Source organism: Halichoerus grypus, chromosome 1, assembly GCF_964656455.1.
Source record: "Halichoerus grypus chromosome 1, mHalGry1.hap1.1, whole genome shotgun sequence".
Taxonomy (NCBI): Eukaryota; Metazoa; Chordata; class Mammalia; order Carnivora; family Phocidae; genus Halichoerus; species Halichoerus grypus.
Window position 1 is genome coordinate 45,714,379 of NC_135712.1, and position 14,120 is coordinate 45,728,498.

At 39.2% G+C, this 14,120-nt stretch overlaps 1 protein-coding gene across 4 annotated transcripts; it reads right to left on the reverse strand.

Annotated features, from left to right (window-relative positions):
• Nucleotides 1-597: 597 nt before the first annotated feature.
• CLDND1 (claudin domain containing 1) lies at nt 598-8,682 on the reverse strand. Of its 4 annotated transcripts, none has more exons than XM_036070313.2 (6): nt 8,558-8,658; nt 7,383-7,448; nt 6,861-7,170; nt 4,662-4,772; nt 2,216-2,353; nt 598-2,042 (listed from the first exon to the last, which is right to left on the reverse strand). In XM_036070313.2, the coding sequence occupies exons 3-6, from the start codon at nt 7,150-7,152 to the stop codon at nt 1,822-1,824; spliced, it is 762 nt and encodes a 253-aa protein (XP_035926206.1). In that variant the 5' UTR covers nt 7,153-7,170; nt 7,383-7,448; nt 8,558-8,658; the 3' UTR covers nt 598-1,821. The 4 variants fall into 4 exon arrangements, with proteins under 4 accessions (XP_035926206.1, XP_035926203.1, XP_035926205.1 ...); XM_036070310.2 differs by having other exon boundaries at nt 7,383-7,433; nt 8,558-8,651; XM_036070312.2 differs by having other exon boundaries at nt 7,383-7,426; nt 8,558-8,646.
• Nucleotides 8,683-14,120: the final 5,438 nt, after the last annotated feature.

The window sequence follows — 14,120 nt, forward strand, 5'->3', positions numbered from 1 at the left end:
AAGCAGCAACTGCAAAGGCAATAATGAGGTGCAGAGTAGTGTTGGCTTTGTTGTAAGTCAGAAGCGGACTTCATTATTTCTGTGCTATAGAACATACATATCCACAGCCATTATACGACTTTTTAAAAATCTAGCCACATTAAATATGACACATAGAGATCACAAAACTATGAAAACATGTTTTTAAAACTCTGAAACATAAGGGATAAAGAGGCTCTTATTTTCTATTTTTTTTTTTTAAAGATTTTATTTATTTATTTGAGAGAGAGAGAATGAGAGAGAGCACATGAGAGGGGGGAGGGTCAGAGGGAGAAGCAGACTCCCTGCCGAGCAGGGAGCCTGATGTGGGACTCGATCCAGAGACTCCAGGATCATGACCTGAGCCGAAGGCAGTTGCTTAACCAACTGAGCCACCCAGGCGCCCATGAGGCTCTTATTTTCTAATGGGGGCAAGGGGTTCCCATATTTTTTGGAAGATAAAACAGAGACCCCAGAAACAAGGCATTTTCCAAAGAACCACAGAGATGCTCGTTCAGAATCCTGTACTTCTTTAACCTAAAATATTGAGATTTAAATCAACTCAGACACTATACACAATTGAGTTTCTTCTCATTTTTTATTTTATTTTTTAAAAAAGACAGATCTAGGATATTGTAAGAAATTACTAAGTTACATTTTTTAAAATCTGTCAAGTGCTACAGTAATGGAATAAATAAATAAGATTTTTTAAAGTTCAATGTTTATAGACATATTTATAAAAAAATGATTGAATTACAAGATGTTAAATAATGTTGATACACACCAGGAAGGGATATAGGCAAGGAAAGGCACATCATTTCACCACAAGAAATAAAGACCATAGTTGGAAGTTAATGACTAGCCAAAGCTTTAGGTCTTGTGGTAGTTTTCCTAGCTCCAGAGGGTCATTATGGTAGAATCTTCCTCATGGTACTGAGCTGGACTAAATAGATAGCAGTTGGAAAGTTTTATTCTGTGACCCCAAAGTAGTGTTAGAAAGAAAGCACTCTTAATAAGCCTGATGTGTGAAGAGGCAAAGAGCAAAAATCCAAAATGGTTTAGTTGTACTGAAAATCCTCCTGACATATTAAGTAGAGCTAAAAAAAATACAAAAAAATGTAAAGTAAAATAAGGTTAATCCTCTTGTCTGGCTGAATTGGAATTCTTGCAGTTACAAAGTTAAAATTTCAAGTAAACACTGTATTTGTCACTTCCTTTCTTGTAGACAGACAGTTTGGTTAAACAGATGCCATACTTCATCTTGAATAAAACTATATGCCAATATTTGGGGAAAAGGATCTTAGATAATCTCTTTATTTTATATAGCTTAAGTCTTTGAAAATAGCACTAATGCTCTGGCTGACTGGCTATCTACAATACCAAAGTGACCATAAGTTCTGACAACGATGAGAGGGTTTTCTCAGAGACACTAAAGAGTTTCTAGTTCAACAGAGATAGTTATTTACTGAAAAGTCTAACAGATATCAGTAGATGGGTTTGGGTCAATTTCCCACTATCAGTTTTCTTTCACAAATTTGTGCCAAGTGTCTACTCATCTCTTGCTGTCTGGACTCTGAACCTAGATTAGTTTGTTTAAAAGATGGAATCATTCAGAATAATCCATATAAATTTTAGTGGTATTAATAAACAACTGTCTGTGTGAATAAATAGAATGGATTTTCAGGATAAAATGGTATATCCACAAAGAAAAAAATTAAATTAAAAAAATGAGAGGAAAACAAGGGGAAATATTAATATTGAAAAATAATAAAAATGGCAATTGCAAAGCAGGCAGCTTCCTACTCATGCCACACGATATGCCTTCATTAAGGTGTACTCTTTCCGGTTGGTATGAGCAGCCCAGATGAAGAGAGCAGAAGCCATGAACTGTAAGGGAGCTGAGACGCAAGCCAGGCAGAAGGACCATCCAAATTCACCAGACACGTTCTCAGGCAGCTCTAGCTTCTGGTGGAGTAGCTCAATTCCAGCAACATAACAACTCACTGAGCCCAGCGTACATAGACCTTGGAGGAAAACAAAACATAACTAGATAAGAGCACATAACTAGATAAGAGCACAGTAAAAGCTTTTCAGGCAAGAGGACGGGGCAACAATGTGTGGATGTTTAAGAATTATGACTCTTTGTCTCTATGGAAACAGGGAGAAGATAAAAGGTAAGTATAATGACAAGACTCACCTGCAAGGAGATGGAGAATGCCTGTGGCAATGGTGGGATACAAACTCCGGCAAATGCAAGCACAAAGTCCAATCACAGCCCCAAAGCACATTAAACCTAGACTAACAAAAGGTAAAAGGAACTGGCAACGCCAAAGATCTGATTTTGAAAAAGAGAAAAAAAGATATGTTACCACGATTTCAGACAGTTTTTTCACAATGGTAATTTCATTCATGTACTAATTAGATCTTTTCTCAAAAAGTGAGAAAGGAGGGGCCCCTGGATGGTGCAGTCAGTTGAGCATCCCACTCTTGGTTTCTGCGCAGGTGGTGATCTCAGGGTCCTGAGATCGAGCCCCGTGCTAGGCTCCACACTCAGCAGGGAGTCTGCTTAAGATTATCTTTCTCCCTCTGCCCCCCACCCCTGGCTCATACTACCTCTCTTTCTCTCTCCTTAAAATCTTCTTTAAAAAAGTGAGAAAAGGGGGCTCCTGGGTGGCTCAGTCGTTAAGCGTCTGTCTGCCTTCGGCTCAGGTCATGATCCCAGGGTCCTGGGATCAAGTCCCATATCGGGCTCCCTGCTCCGCAGGAAGCCTGCTTCTCCCTCTCCCACTCCCCCGCTTGTGTTCCTGCTCTCACTATGTCTCTCTCTGTCAAATAAATAAATAAAATCTTTAAAAAAAAAAAAGTGAGAAAGGAATACTTTAATATCGGGGTTTCTTTTCTAAAGCACTTTGTTCAAAAGGATGCTACCTGATTAAAGTAAAAGGACACTAACAGTTAACAATTACTGAGGGCTCACTGTGTGTCAGGTACTGTTATACACATGCTTTGTGTATTAATCCTCCCCAAATCCCTATGAAGGAGGTACTATTATTATCTCCATTTTATAAATGAGGGAACTGAGGCAAGAGGTATAAATAACTTGTACAAGGTAACACAGTATGTGGTAGAGCCAGCATTTGAAGCAAAACCTTCTGGCTCCACATACAAATGAATCTACATCCTTATAGGATCTCAAGGCAGGAAGAGAAGTAAATGAATGTTGATTATAAAAGACCTGTTGAGAGAATATACATAAAGCACAAAGCGGAGGATCTCTGCACTCAATAAATGGCAATTGTAATTATCATAAATTCCCTCAACACCATAGGAAGAAAGCTGATGGCTTTACAAAGCATCCCCTTCCATTTTTACATTATTTTAATTATTAGTAATGTATTAATATCAACTCTAAACCAAATTCTACCCTCTAGTGCTAGTTTTACCTTTTGGAACTACATGAAAGTCTTTTCTCCAACTTCCCTTCAAACTCTGTTAGTAATCAACTTCTTATATATATGCGATACAAAATTAAATACCTTGAATAACACAGGTTTAACTGTGCAGGCTGACATACATGCAGATTTTTAATAGAACAGTACTGTAAATGTATTTTCTCTTATGATTTTCTTAGTAACATTCTCTTTTCTCTTACTTTACATAAGAATACAGCATATAATACATATACAAAAAGTGTCTCAATTGACTGCTTTATGTTATTGGTAAGGATTCTGATCAACTGTAGGCTGTTAGTAGTTATGTTTTGGGGGAGTCAAAAGTTATACATGGATTTTGACTGCGTGAAAGGGCCGGTGCTCCTAACCCCTACGTTATTCAAGGGTCAACTCTACTTGCCATTTATTCAGTGCTTCCTCTCATGACATGGTCATTTTATGGGCAAGCTCCAGTAAGTCTCTATGGCCTGAATATCAGGTCCAAATATGAAGACAGTATTTCCTAGGTAGTCTGACCATCGGATAGAATGCTCCTAAGAAATGCTTTCATTTGTTTTTGGTATCTATACTTTTGTTATACTGTATAAAACGGGATTAACATTTTTGGTAGCCCTGACCCTTGACTCATACAGAGCTTGTAGTCAACTTTTTTCACATATCCCTATCTCAACTACAATTCCATCCTTCTAGTTCCTCAGACCAGAAACTTTAGTCATTGTTGCCCACATGCATCCCACCAGGAAATCCTAGTGAGTCTGCCTTCAAAACCTATCTAGAACCCAGCCACTGCTCAGTGCTACCACCATGATCTAAGTCACAAACATCTCTCACAAGAATTAGTGCAACAGCCTCCTGAACTGAAATGCTTATCTCAAATATAGGAATGTATTATTTATCCTTATTAAATTTACTCTTTAAAAGGGCCCATTAATAACATCTTTTGGGGAGGTCTAGATTCTGTCATCCAATGTATTTGCTGCTTCTCTCAACTTCATATTTGCAATTTGGTAAGTATGTATCTAACTTTAAAATACATTATCAACAAAACAGAGTTCACTGGGAAACCATTAGAGATCTTAGTCCAAGTTGATGCAATGTACTGACTCATCTTGTTCCAATAACAGAGATCAATGAATGGCAAATTTATTTCCTTTTTCCCCCCAACTGTACTGCTGAGATCAATGTACTCACAGGTCCGAAGCAGATCAATCCCACTATTGTGGTTTCCAGGATCAACAAATTTCTCCATGAACTGCTCATTTAGCGTGAAACTCATGCATTTTGTGACCACATCAAATGACTCTGGAACACGAATAACAATGACTGCTTGTTGTTTTAATTATAAACATTTAACAAAAATCCCTTTCAGTAATTATTCTCTGAAATAAAAAGTGATATTGAAAGATGTTCCCAGAGGAGAGCAACCTCTTTGGCCTTGAGTGACACACCGGATTCACTGATGGCTAGTGGATGCCAGTGGTTCTCAGCAGTAGGCTTAAGACATGGGCACAAGGAAGGGAAAAAAAACAAAAAGTAGGAGCAGTAAAATGAATTGAGAATAGATATGCAAGAAGACTAGGAAGGAGGAGAAGACAAAGACTTAAATAAATAGGAACTTTGATTTTCTCTGCCAAACCTACTCCTCCAGCCATCTTCCCATCTCAGGTAATTACAATTCCATCCTTCTAGTTCCTCAGACCAGAAACTTTAGTCATTGTTGCCCACATGCATCCCACCAGGAAATCCTAGTGAGTCTGCCTTCAAAACCTATCTAGAACGCAGCCACTGCTCAGTGCTACCACCATGATCTAAGTCACAAACATCTCTCACAAGAATTAGTGCAACAGCCTCCTGGCTTCCACCTTTGTCTGCAGCCTGTTTTCAATACATCTGTCTAGGTGAGCAGATCATTTCTCCTCTGCTCAAAGCTCCACAATGCTCCATCACATTCAGAGTAAAAACCGGAAGCCCTTATCATGCCTACAGAATCCTGCAAAGTTTGCCCTACCCCCAGAGTAATTTCTGACAGCATTCTCAACTCTCCCTCTCTCCCCCTCCATTCCAGCCCAGTGGCTTCCTTGCTGGTCCTTGAATATTTCAGGCATGCTCCCACCATGAGGCCTTTGCAGTTGTTGTTCCTTCCAACTTAAAAGAGTCCCCCTGCAGTTTTCCATATAGTCAACTCCTTCACCTACATCAAGTCTTTACTAAAGTGACATCTTCTTGTTGAAGCCTATCCTGCCTACACTATTAAACATCGTAACTTATGCCCCTCGATATCCCCTTCCCTACATGTTCCAAATCCCTTTATTTTGCTGCATTTTCTCATAGCATGCGTCATCTTTTAACATACTATATAATTAACTATTGTTTATACCATTATACTTATTCATTCAGTTTACTGCCTACACCCCTTATTAGAATGTTAGCTCCCCAGGACTAAAGATATTTATATTTTTCCCTGATGTACTATATGGAATATGGAGTCATGTAATAAATATTTGTTGAACCAATGATAAATGATTGGTAAGATTCAAACATCAAGTGCTCCTATGCTCTCCTAAGTAGAACTGAACACTTTATAATTTCAACCAATCCCCTCAGCCTCACCCCCCCACCTACTTTCTTTTTTCCATTATATAATCACAACGATTGTCCTTGTGATGTATGGTAATTGTTGTGCTGTGATCTGAATACAGTGCTTCCCACTAAGTGGTCAACAGAAGTAGTCGTAAATAGAAACAAATTGTAAAGTTGTTCCTTAGAGCTCTAAAGTTTCCATTTTAAGAACTGGAAATTAAAATTTTTTAATGTTAAGAATGCTTGCAAAATAAATCAGACAATTTCTTATATTTTTTTATTTCTGTAATTCATATTTTTAACCTACAAACTCTATCATAGACTCAAATATGCACAGATTTTAACGTAGAGTTGGTCAAATTATATCCTCTAAGATTTACAGGGCAAATGATAGTAACTACCAAAACACAGCTAACACAGAAAAAGACTATCAATTCATATTTGTTGGTTTGATTTGGACACTAACTCTTTTACCAGTTACCAAATATTTAGTTTTCCAATGTACTTTTCCAATTATTTCCTCATGACATATGTGAGATTAATAAAAAGAATTTTACTGAGTAAGTACAAAGATTTAAAATGGCTTTCACGCGATAAGAACAGTAACTTATCCAACCAATATTAACGAGTATCATGGTCATTCATAGAACTTGGGTAGAGAAGGTGGAAGAGAGAGAAGAAACACATAGATTTATTTCTTCAGAGAGAAAAAAACCCACAAACCTGCTTATACATAATTGGGTCATCATCACATAACTTTGTTTATTATTGACGAGGTAAAGTAGACAGAAGTTAAAATAAGAGAAATACCTGTCCTTTCTGGTGGGCTATACCAGTGTGTGTTTTGAGGTATAGTGATACACCGTCTCCACAATCCCATTGTGCCATTAAATCGGAAAAGTGCATCATTATAAGTCTTTTCATCTGCCTCATCACTAGCGAAGTCAGTCCAGATGCTTTTGTTCAAATCACTGGAATTTTCTTGAACTGGACTTCGATATTCATACCAGAAGTCTGTGCCAATTGAGGCTGCCATGTAGATGGTGGAAATGAGGCTAAGCACACAAGCAATTACAAACGCTGTAGCAAAACGGTTATCCATTCTGGCATTCAGACTGCTCTGTTTAAAAGTTGGAGAAAGAAGAAAGTTAGACTTCAAGGACATACAGAGATTATTTTGAAAGGAATTATCTCAAAATCACCCTTTATCCTATTCCCCACCCTTGACCCTTAAAGTAATGTATAATCATTAAAGAATAAAAATAAAGGCAAGCATGTTAAGTTCAAAATAAAACTCATTATCATGAAAGTACTTATTGAATGCTCACATACCCAGGATGCTACGGAGACAGAGGTCTTGTTCTCTAGTCTATCACCTGCACACTAAAACAGACAACACTGAAATGGACATACACATTACAGATACAAACAATAGACATGCTCAGAGTCAGCAGTGTACCATACAGAAAATTTTAATTACAGACTGAATTTTTATTCAAGCTGCAGAGCATTAAGTGTTCTGGGTTTGAGTGTGAAAAGGGCATAGGAAAAGCAAGCAGAGAAAATTGGCTCCTCCCAGATTCCTCTGAGGAGGAAAACCTTCTAAAAACAAGGTTAAGTGTCAGGAGATATGTGGAAGGCAGAGTTGAGATGTTTGTTAACCCAGACAGAAAGGTTGTTCGGGTGCGCAGAAGAGCAAAGAGAACAGTAACATATAATAATGCTAGATAGCAATCTGCTCGTAATCTCTTGAAGCTAAGGAAAACTCCCCTACGCTGCCAAATTCTCCACTCCTATCTACTCTCCCCATTCCTTACACTTTTGAATCTTCTCATCTGCAAACTAAATGATTCTTCCTCAGCCAGAAAAAAACTGAATCAGGCAAAATATGAACACTCCCCAGGCGTGGACAGGGCTCAACGGCAGTAGTAAATGGCCGCAGTAAAATGACTCAAGGCGGATCAAGCTGAGTCAAATACTGCAAGTATACACCGTAACCGTACCAAACACCTTACAAAGGCGCACGAAAACAGGCTCGCAAACTGGGGTTGCTGAGTTTGGAAGACAGGAAGTGTGACACAGAAGAGATCAGGGCAATTACAGTGATTAACAATAACTCCAGAAGTTGGTTTTGTATTCTTATTTTTTCTAATCCTTTCAACCTGGTGCTCTCAAATGACCTTAAAAGGTCCCGGCACCCTGAGTGGCTGTCTGCCAGGCCGGACAACTGGCGCTGTCACCTCGCAGGGCGCACTACCGAGCCGGGGGAGGTCGAGGCAAGCTGGGGCCGGGGTCAGCAGTCCTGCACCGCCCCAGGCCAGGGGCCCCAGGTACCGGACCAGGCCCCTCCCCAGACCACTCGACCGAAGCAAAAACCCCGCCGCAGCGCTGCGGCTCGAAACCGGCCGGGCCCCAGCCCCTCCCGGGGAGGGGCCCCTCTTCAAACTGCTGGAAACGTCCAACGGCTACGCGACCCCCGCCCAGCGACGCCGACCCCGCTCACTCACCGCCCATCCTCCTGCTCCGCCAGCTTCACCCTCAAGCTCAGACCACAGCACCCTACTCTCCCCGCGCCTTCTCTGACGCACTTCCCTGCAGATCCCGCCCCCTCCATAACTCCCGCGCCTCCGCCTCCGCCTCCACCCGAGGCCCGGCCTAGGCCCGGAGCCGAGGGGGCTTGTGGGAGTTGTAGGAGGGACAGAGGGAAAGCGGCGGGAGGCGGCGGACGGCATTTCTGGCGCCGCGCGCGGTGCATTGTGGGGGTTGTAGTTCAACTCTGGAGGGAAAGGAGGTGCTGCGCCAAAGGGCGGTCTGGGCTGATGGAATCGTATATTTTATGAAGGAAAGGAGCAAAGGTCCGCAAAGTAAGATGACCTGTCTCTGGTCACGGCTAGTCATTGATTGTTACTTATATAACAGGTTTTCCAGTCCTGTGCTTTCCCTGTCACACACCCTACCTCTAAACATGTCAACAGCAATGGGATTATACTTTTGAAATATTAACCTATTTATTTCCTCTCTCACAACCTCACTCCCATTGAAGCAGCTAGTCTTTCTGGTTTTATTGCTTAATTTTAGACTAAGAAGGATGTGACTTGACGGTATCCATGTAGAATGTAATGACATTGTTTGGGTTTCATATTTATGTTAGCGGCTGCTTTTTCTTTATGAGTGATACTAATTTTCTATTTATTGGGTCAAGTTTCATGTTAAAATCAATTCCAGTTAATTAAAGTACTAATTTATAATAATGCTGAGGATACCAGATATGTCAAAAAACGTGAATTTAAAAAATTGTTTATGTAGTGTGAAAAACACTGAATTTGGGGGAACATGGCCTTGAGCAAATAAGGTAATGGACAGCCTCAGAATTCAAAGATGGCCATGTGTTCACAGCAGTAACAGAATGACTCTAAGCCTTCAAATATTGCACAGAAATTCATTGACAGAAGAGACATCTTTGCACTAATGTGTGTGGACCCATGAACATAACCTAGGACCGGTAAATGATGGATTTCTCAACAGATACCTACAGAGACAGCTAACTCAAGGACCAGAAAAGCTCTCAAACTCTATGCCATCCCCAGATACCTTGGAATTTAGCTCAAAGTTGATATTAAATTTCCACCACCCTGACTGATTGAAGGCATGGTATCTGTTTCTCTGTAGTTATATTTCTTTTGCCTAAGTTGGCAAACTGATATTCATATCCAGTACATAAATAAAATAAGGTAATAGCCAAATATACTATTAAAATATGACTGGATTTTCATGTAGAATACCTGATCAAAGGAGAACTTTGTCAGGAACCAACTAGAGAATGTGGTGGAAGTACACAGGCAAATTGTTAATGCGCAATTTGACTCCTAAATTCGTTTATGCACCAGGAAATATCTTCATCCATTGGCCTTCTTTAGAAATCCCCTACCTCCAGAACTACCTCTGTCATGAAATCACATGGGAAATAAACCCAGGTAAAAGGGAAATCTGAAAGAGGAAGAGGAAGACAACACCTCAATTCATAGTCAAAGAAGCGGAGCCCAGGGTGAATAACTGACTTATCAAGCTTAAATAATGGGGTGCACTGACTAGTTTTGTGACATTAGACAACTTAGTTAACCTCTTAAATCTCAGTTTTCTTTTCTCCAAAATATGAATGTTGATAATATTCCCTATCCCAAGTGACCATTGTGAGGATTAAATGAAAAAATGCATATAAAATGTCCAGCCCAGGGCCTGGGGCATATATTAAACAATCATTAAATTTTAGTATTTGCAAATATCTGTTGAATATCTATAATGTTTTGTTAGAGTCAGTATAAACAGCATCTAAAAGCTTCTGATTCCCTTGAAGCTGGAAATAAGCCATTTATAGAGGTAGGCATCCTGCTCACTTCAGGTGGTTTTTGAACCTCTGGACCAACTGCAGTTTACTAGGAAAGACTTGCCACGACCAGATTCCCAGGCTGGACTCAGAGCATACATAAATCTTCATGATTCAGGAGGTAGGTGTTTCTGGGGAAACCTGTAAAGGAGGATGCTGCTTGCATCCATCAAGTCTGCAGAATGCTTAGAAAACACACAAGACGCATTTCGTTCACAATTTAGTATGGACCTGGAAGTGTCTGTGTGTTTGAGGTTTTGAAGATCTTGCCGGCTCAGCATAGAGGACTTGAACTGCCTCATGACACCAATACCACTTCTTATTTATCTCTGCATTTATTAAACACATCTAAATGGTGTTTTCCGTTTTCTGTTTTGGGTGCTTGCTTGTTGTGCGGGCAAAATAAATCCTTAAAAATTAATGGAGTTAAATTTCTTTTTTTTTTAAGATTTTATTTATGTATTTGACAGAGAGAGACAGCCAGAGAGGGAACACAAGCAGGGGGAGTGGGAGAGGGAGAAGCAGGCTCCCCGCTGAGCAGGGAGCCCGATGCGGGGCTCCATCCCAGGACCCTGGGATCATGACCTGAGCCAAAGGCAAACGCTTAATGGCTGAGCCACCCAGGTGCCCCTGGAATTAAATTTCTGCTTCCATTCCTTACTCTGCTCTTTGGGAAACAGTAGCTGGCCTGACATATTTTCACAAGTGTTAAGGATGATTTAGTGCAACCAAGTACAGATTATGAAATTTAGACTTAAAAATAAACTTGAACTAGACCTCTGGCTTAATTTGTTAATGATGGTTCTAGTTTCACCAGGAAGGGGTTATGGTTACAGTACATTTTAAATAAACCCAATAACTGAAAATCTAAGTATGCAGGTATTATAACTTGTTTATATTCTGTGTTTATGTGATGACTCCTTGTGTGAGAATTCCCCACAATACCAAATTCCGTAATGTACTTAAATATTATTTTTAATCACACATTTTTTAGAAACTAAAAATTATCTTAAGAAAGATATATCTACATTATGTTTTTCTCACATAATTTTGTCCTGGTTCTTTTCCTTCTAAACTTTGGAATGCAAAAAGGAGAATAATAGAAATATATGCAAGCTGTGGGTTCCAATCACAGCCTTCCTCAGAAAAATGTATCAATCTTTGAACTTCCTTGTACCAATTCACTATTAGGACAATGGCGAAATTAATCAAGGACAAGGCAGATAGAAGAGTGCATCTAAAATGGCTTTCCTTTTAGCAATTCCTGTCAAATGCTACACAGAGTAGCAAATTATAGTTGTTTAGATATCCATGCTTCTGAAGGACAGTGAATGGACCAAATGCAGGTGATAAGTTTAAGTTTAAACTGTCCTCTATTTTAATATCATCGTGAGTCTTTAGTAAGTGATCCTTTCTGAGTCCCAGTGTCCTCATTCATAAAATGGATAATTATGATCAGTAATATCACTTGCAGCTCTAAAATTTATGATTCATAATTCTGCTGGAAGAATAACATAACTCTAAAATATGGTTGTCATAGAGCCACATGTTTAAGTTTCATTAGGAAATTCATATATTCCACACTTCCAGCCTAGGCGATTTACCAGAAGACAGAGGTAGTGGGAAATGCAGATGCATAAAGGAAAAGAGGAAGGCTCTGTGCTTCTGATTAGAAAAGATACAGCAACACAGGCCTTTGCTGTTTCAACGATAAACAGTAATCATGGAAAATGGAAGCTGTCTAAGAAGTTTGTGAAATGTCCCTATTCACTGGAAATAACAAAAAATTCAAGCATAATTCAGTCCAGATCTACAAATATTAATTGGCTATCTGTTGTATGCCAGACATTGTGCTGCGTACGGGGGACGCCAATATAAATAAACACAATTTTTGTGATCCACAACCTAAATCTAGGTTAAATCAACTATTAGGAAGAAGCCTAAAGTACATGTGCCTAAAATAGGAACATCACTTTTGTTTATGTCAATATGGGATACCAAAGGAAATAATCTAATAATTGAAGGGGGGGAGGACCCAGATAACAGCAAATCCGTGCCACTTAGTCTGACATGATATATTACTTTACATTACACTACCCTCACCAAGTAACTGTCCAAATAAAAAAAATCACTGACTCTTAGAATATAAACAGATCTGTTAAACTGGCCTGTTCAAATGATTATACCCTTTATGATACTCAAGTAAGAGAATGTTTCAAACAAATGAATATATAATCACCGACCGATAAGATCAATGAAAAACAAATACTTTGCTTCATAGTCTTTGTCACTTATTCAGGAACATTTCAGTAGAGCATATGCATAGAGATTTCTTTCTGCTGTGCTATTTGCTATATAATCTGCTTAATCCCTAACTAATATGGGGGTCAGAGTGATTGACAGGGAAAGAGCAGATGTAATACGCAATAATGCCAGTTACGGGTGGCTGTACTCACACAAAAGCCTTAGCCGACCTGTGAAGCACTGTCTGCAAGTCACAGCTAAGGCTGTGTGACAGATAATATATTCACTTGAGCAGGTATCTCAGTGAACAACACCTTACTCTTTCCCTGTCTTCAACATTTGACCCAATTCTGCATATATCTCAGGAAATGAGATGTAAAATAGGGAGGGCCCAGAAGTCTACATTAATTCTGAAAATTTTGTGAGATCCAGGCTAGAAAATTGCTAAGAAGTTCAAGTTATTTTTTTATTTAAATTCAGTTGGCCAACATATAGTACATCATTAGTTTCAGATGTAGAGTTCAGTAATTCATCAGTTGCATATAACAACCAATGCTCATCCCGTCATGTGCCCTCCTTAATGCCCATCACCCAATTACCCCATCCCCCCCACCAGAAGTTTAAGTTTAGAGGTGATTTGAAAAAAAGCCTAAATAATAATGAAGCATAACATATAAAGTTGGTTAAGATATACAAATTAGAACAGTGATTCTAAACTTTAGTGTGTGTAAGAATCACCTCGGAGGCTTGTTAAATATAATGTCTTGGAGTACACTCCAAATGATTCTGACTCAGTAGATCTGAGACAGGGTTCAGAAAGCTACAATTTGGGAGTCACCCCAGGTGATTCTAGTGGGGAAATGTGACCTGGCATCCACCGGTTCAAAACAATGGCTTTGAGAGTCCAAAAAAGATTTCAGTTGGGTAACGCCTATGCTAGAGACAATGAAGAGATAATGGATGGTCTCTCCCTTCAAGTTGCTCATGATTAGCTCAGGAGGTCAGACACCAAAACAACTAGCCATGTGAAATGAGGTAATAAGAACTTAATAAGCAGTATTGTAAAAGTTCTTAGAGAACACAAATGTGGAAGCAATTATCCCTGCCAGGGATGGAAAGCGTAACATATAAAGTTGAATATAAAGTATATCTATGTACCTGTATATAAAATAAAGGAAAGTTGAGCTTTTTTTTCTGGAAAAACAATTCTTAAAAGTGGGCATATGTGTGCTGTCATTCAGTTGTTAATATTTACATCTTACTCTTTTTTTTTTTTTTTTGTCATCACTTTGTTCTTTCTGCCTTTTCGGAGGCTTATGATATCCAGTGTTGTTTCTGAGTTTTGGTCTTGTAATCCTCATTTTTATTTCAAAAAGCATTCAAAGTTCTAAAAATGACCGTCGCTCTAAGCTTATTTAGAATGATGACTTCCCCTACTTTAT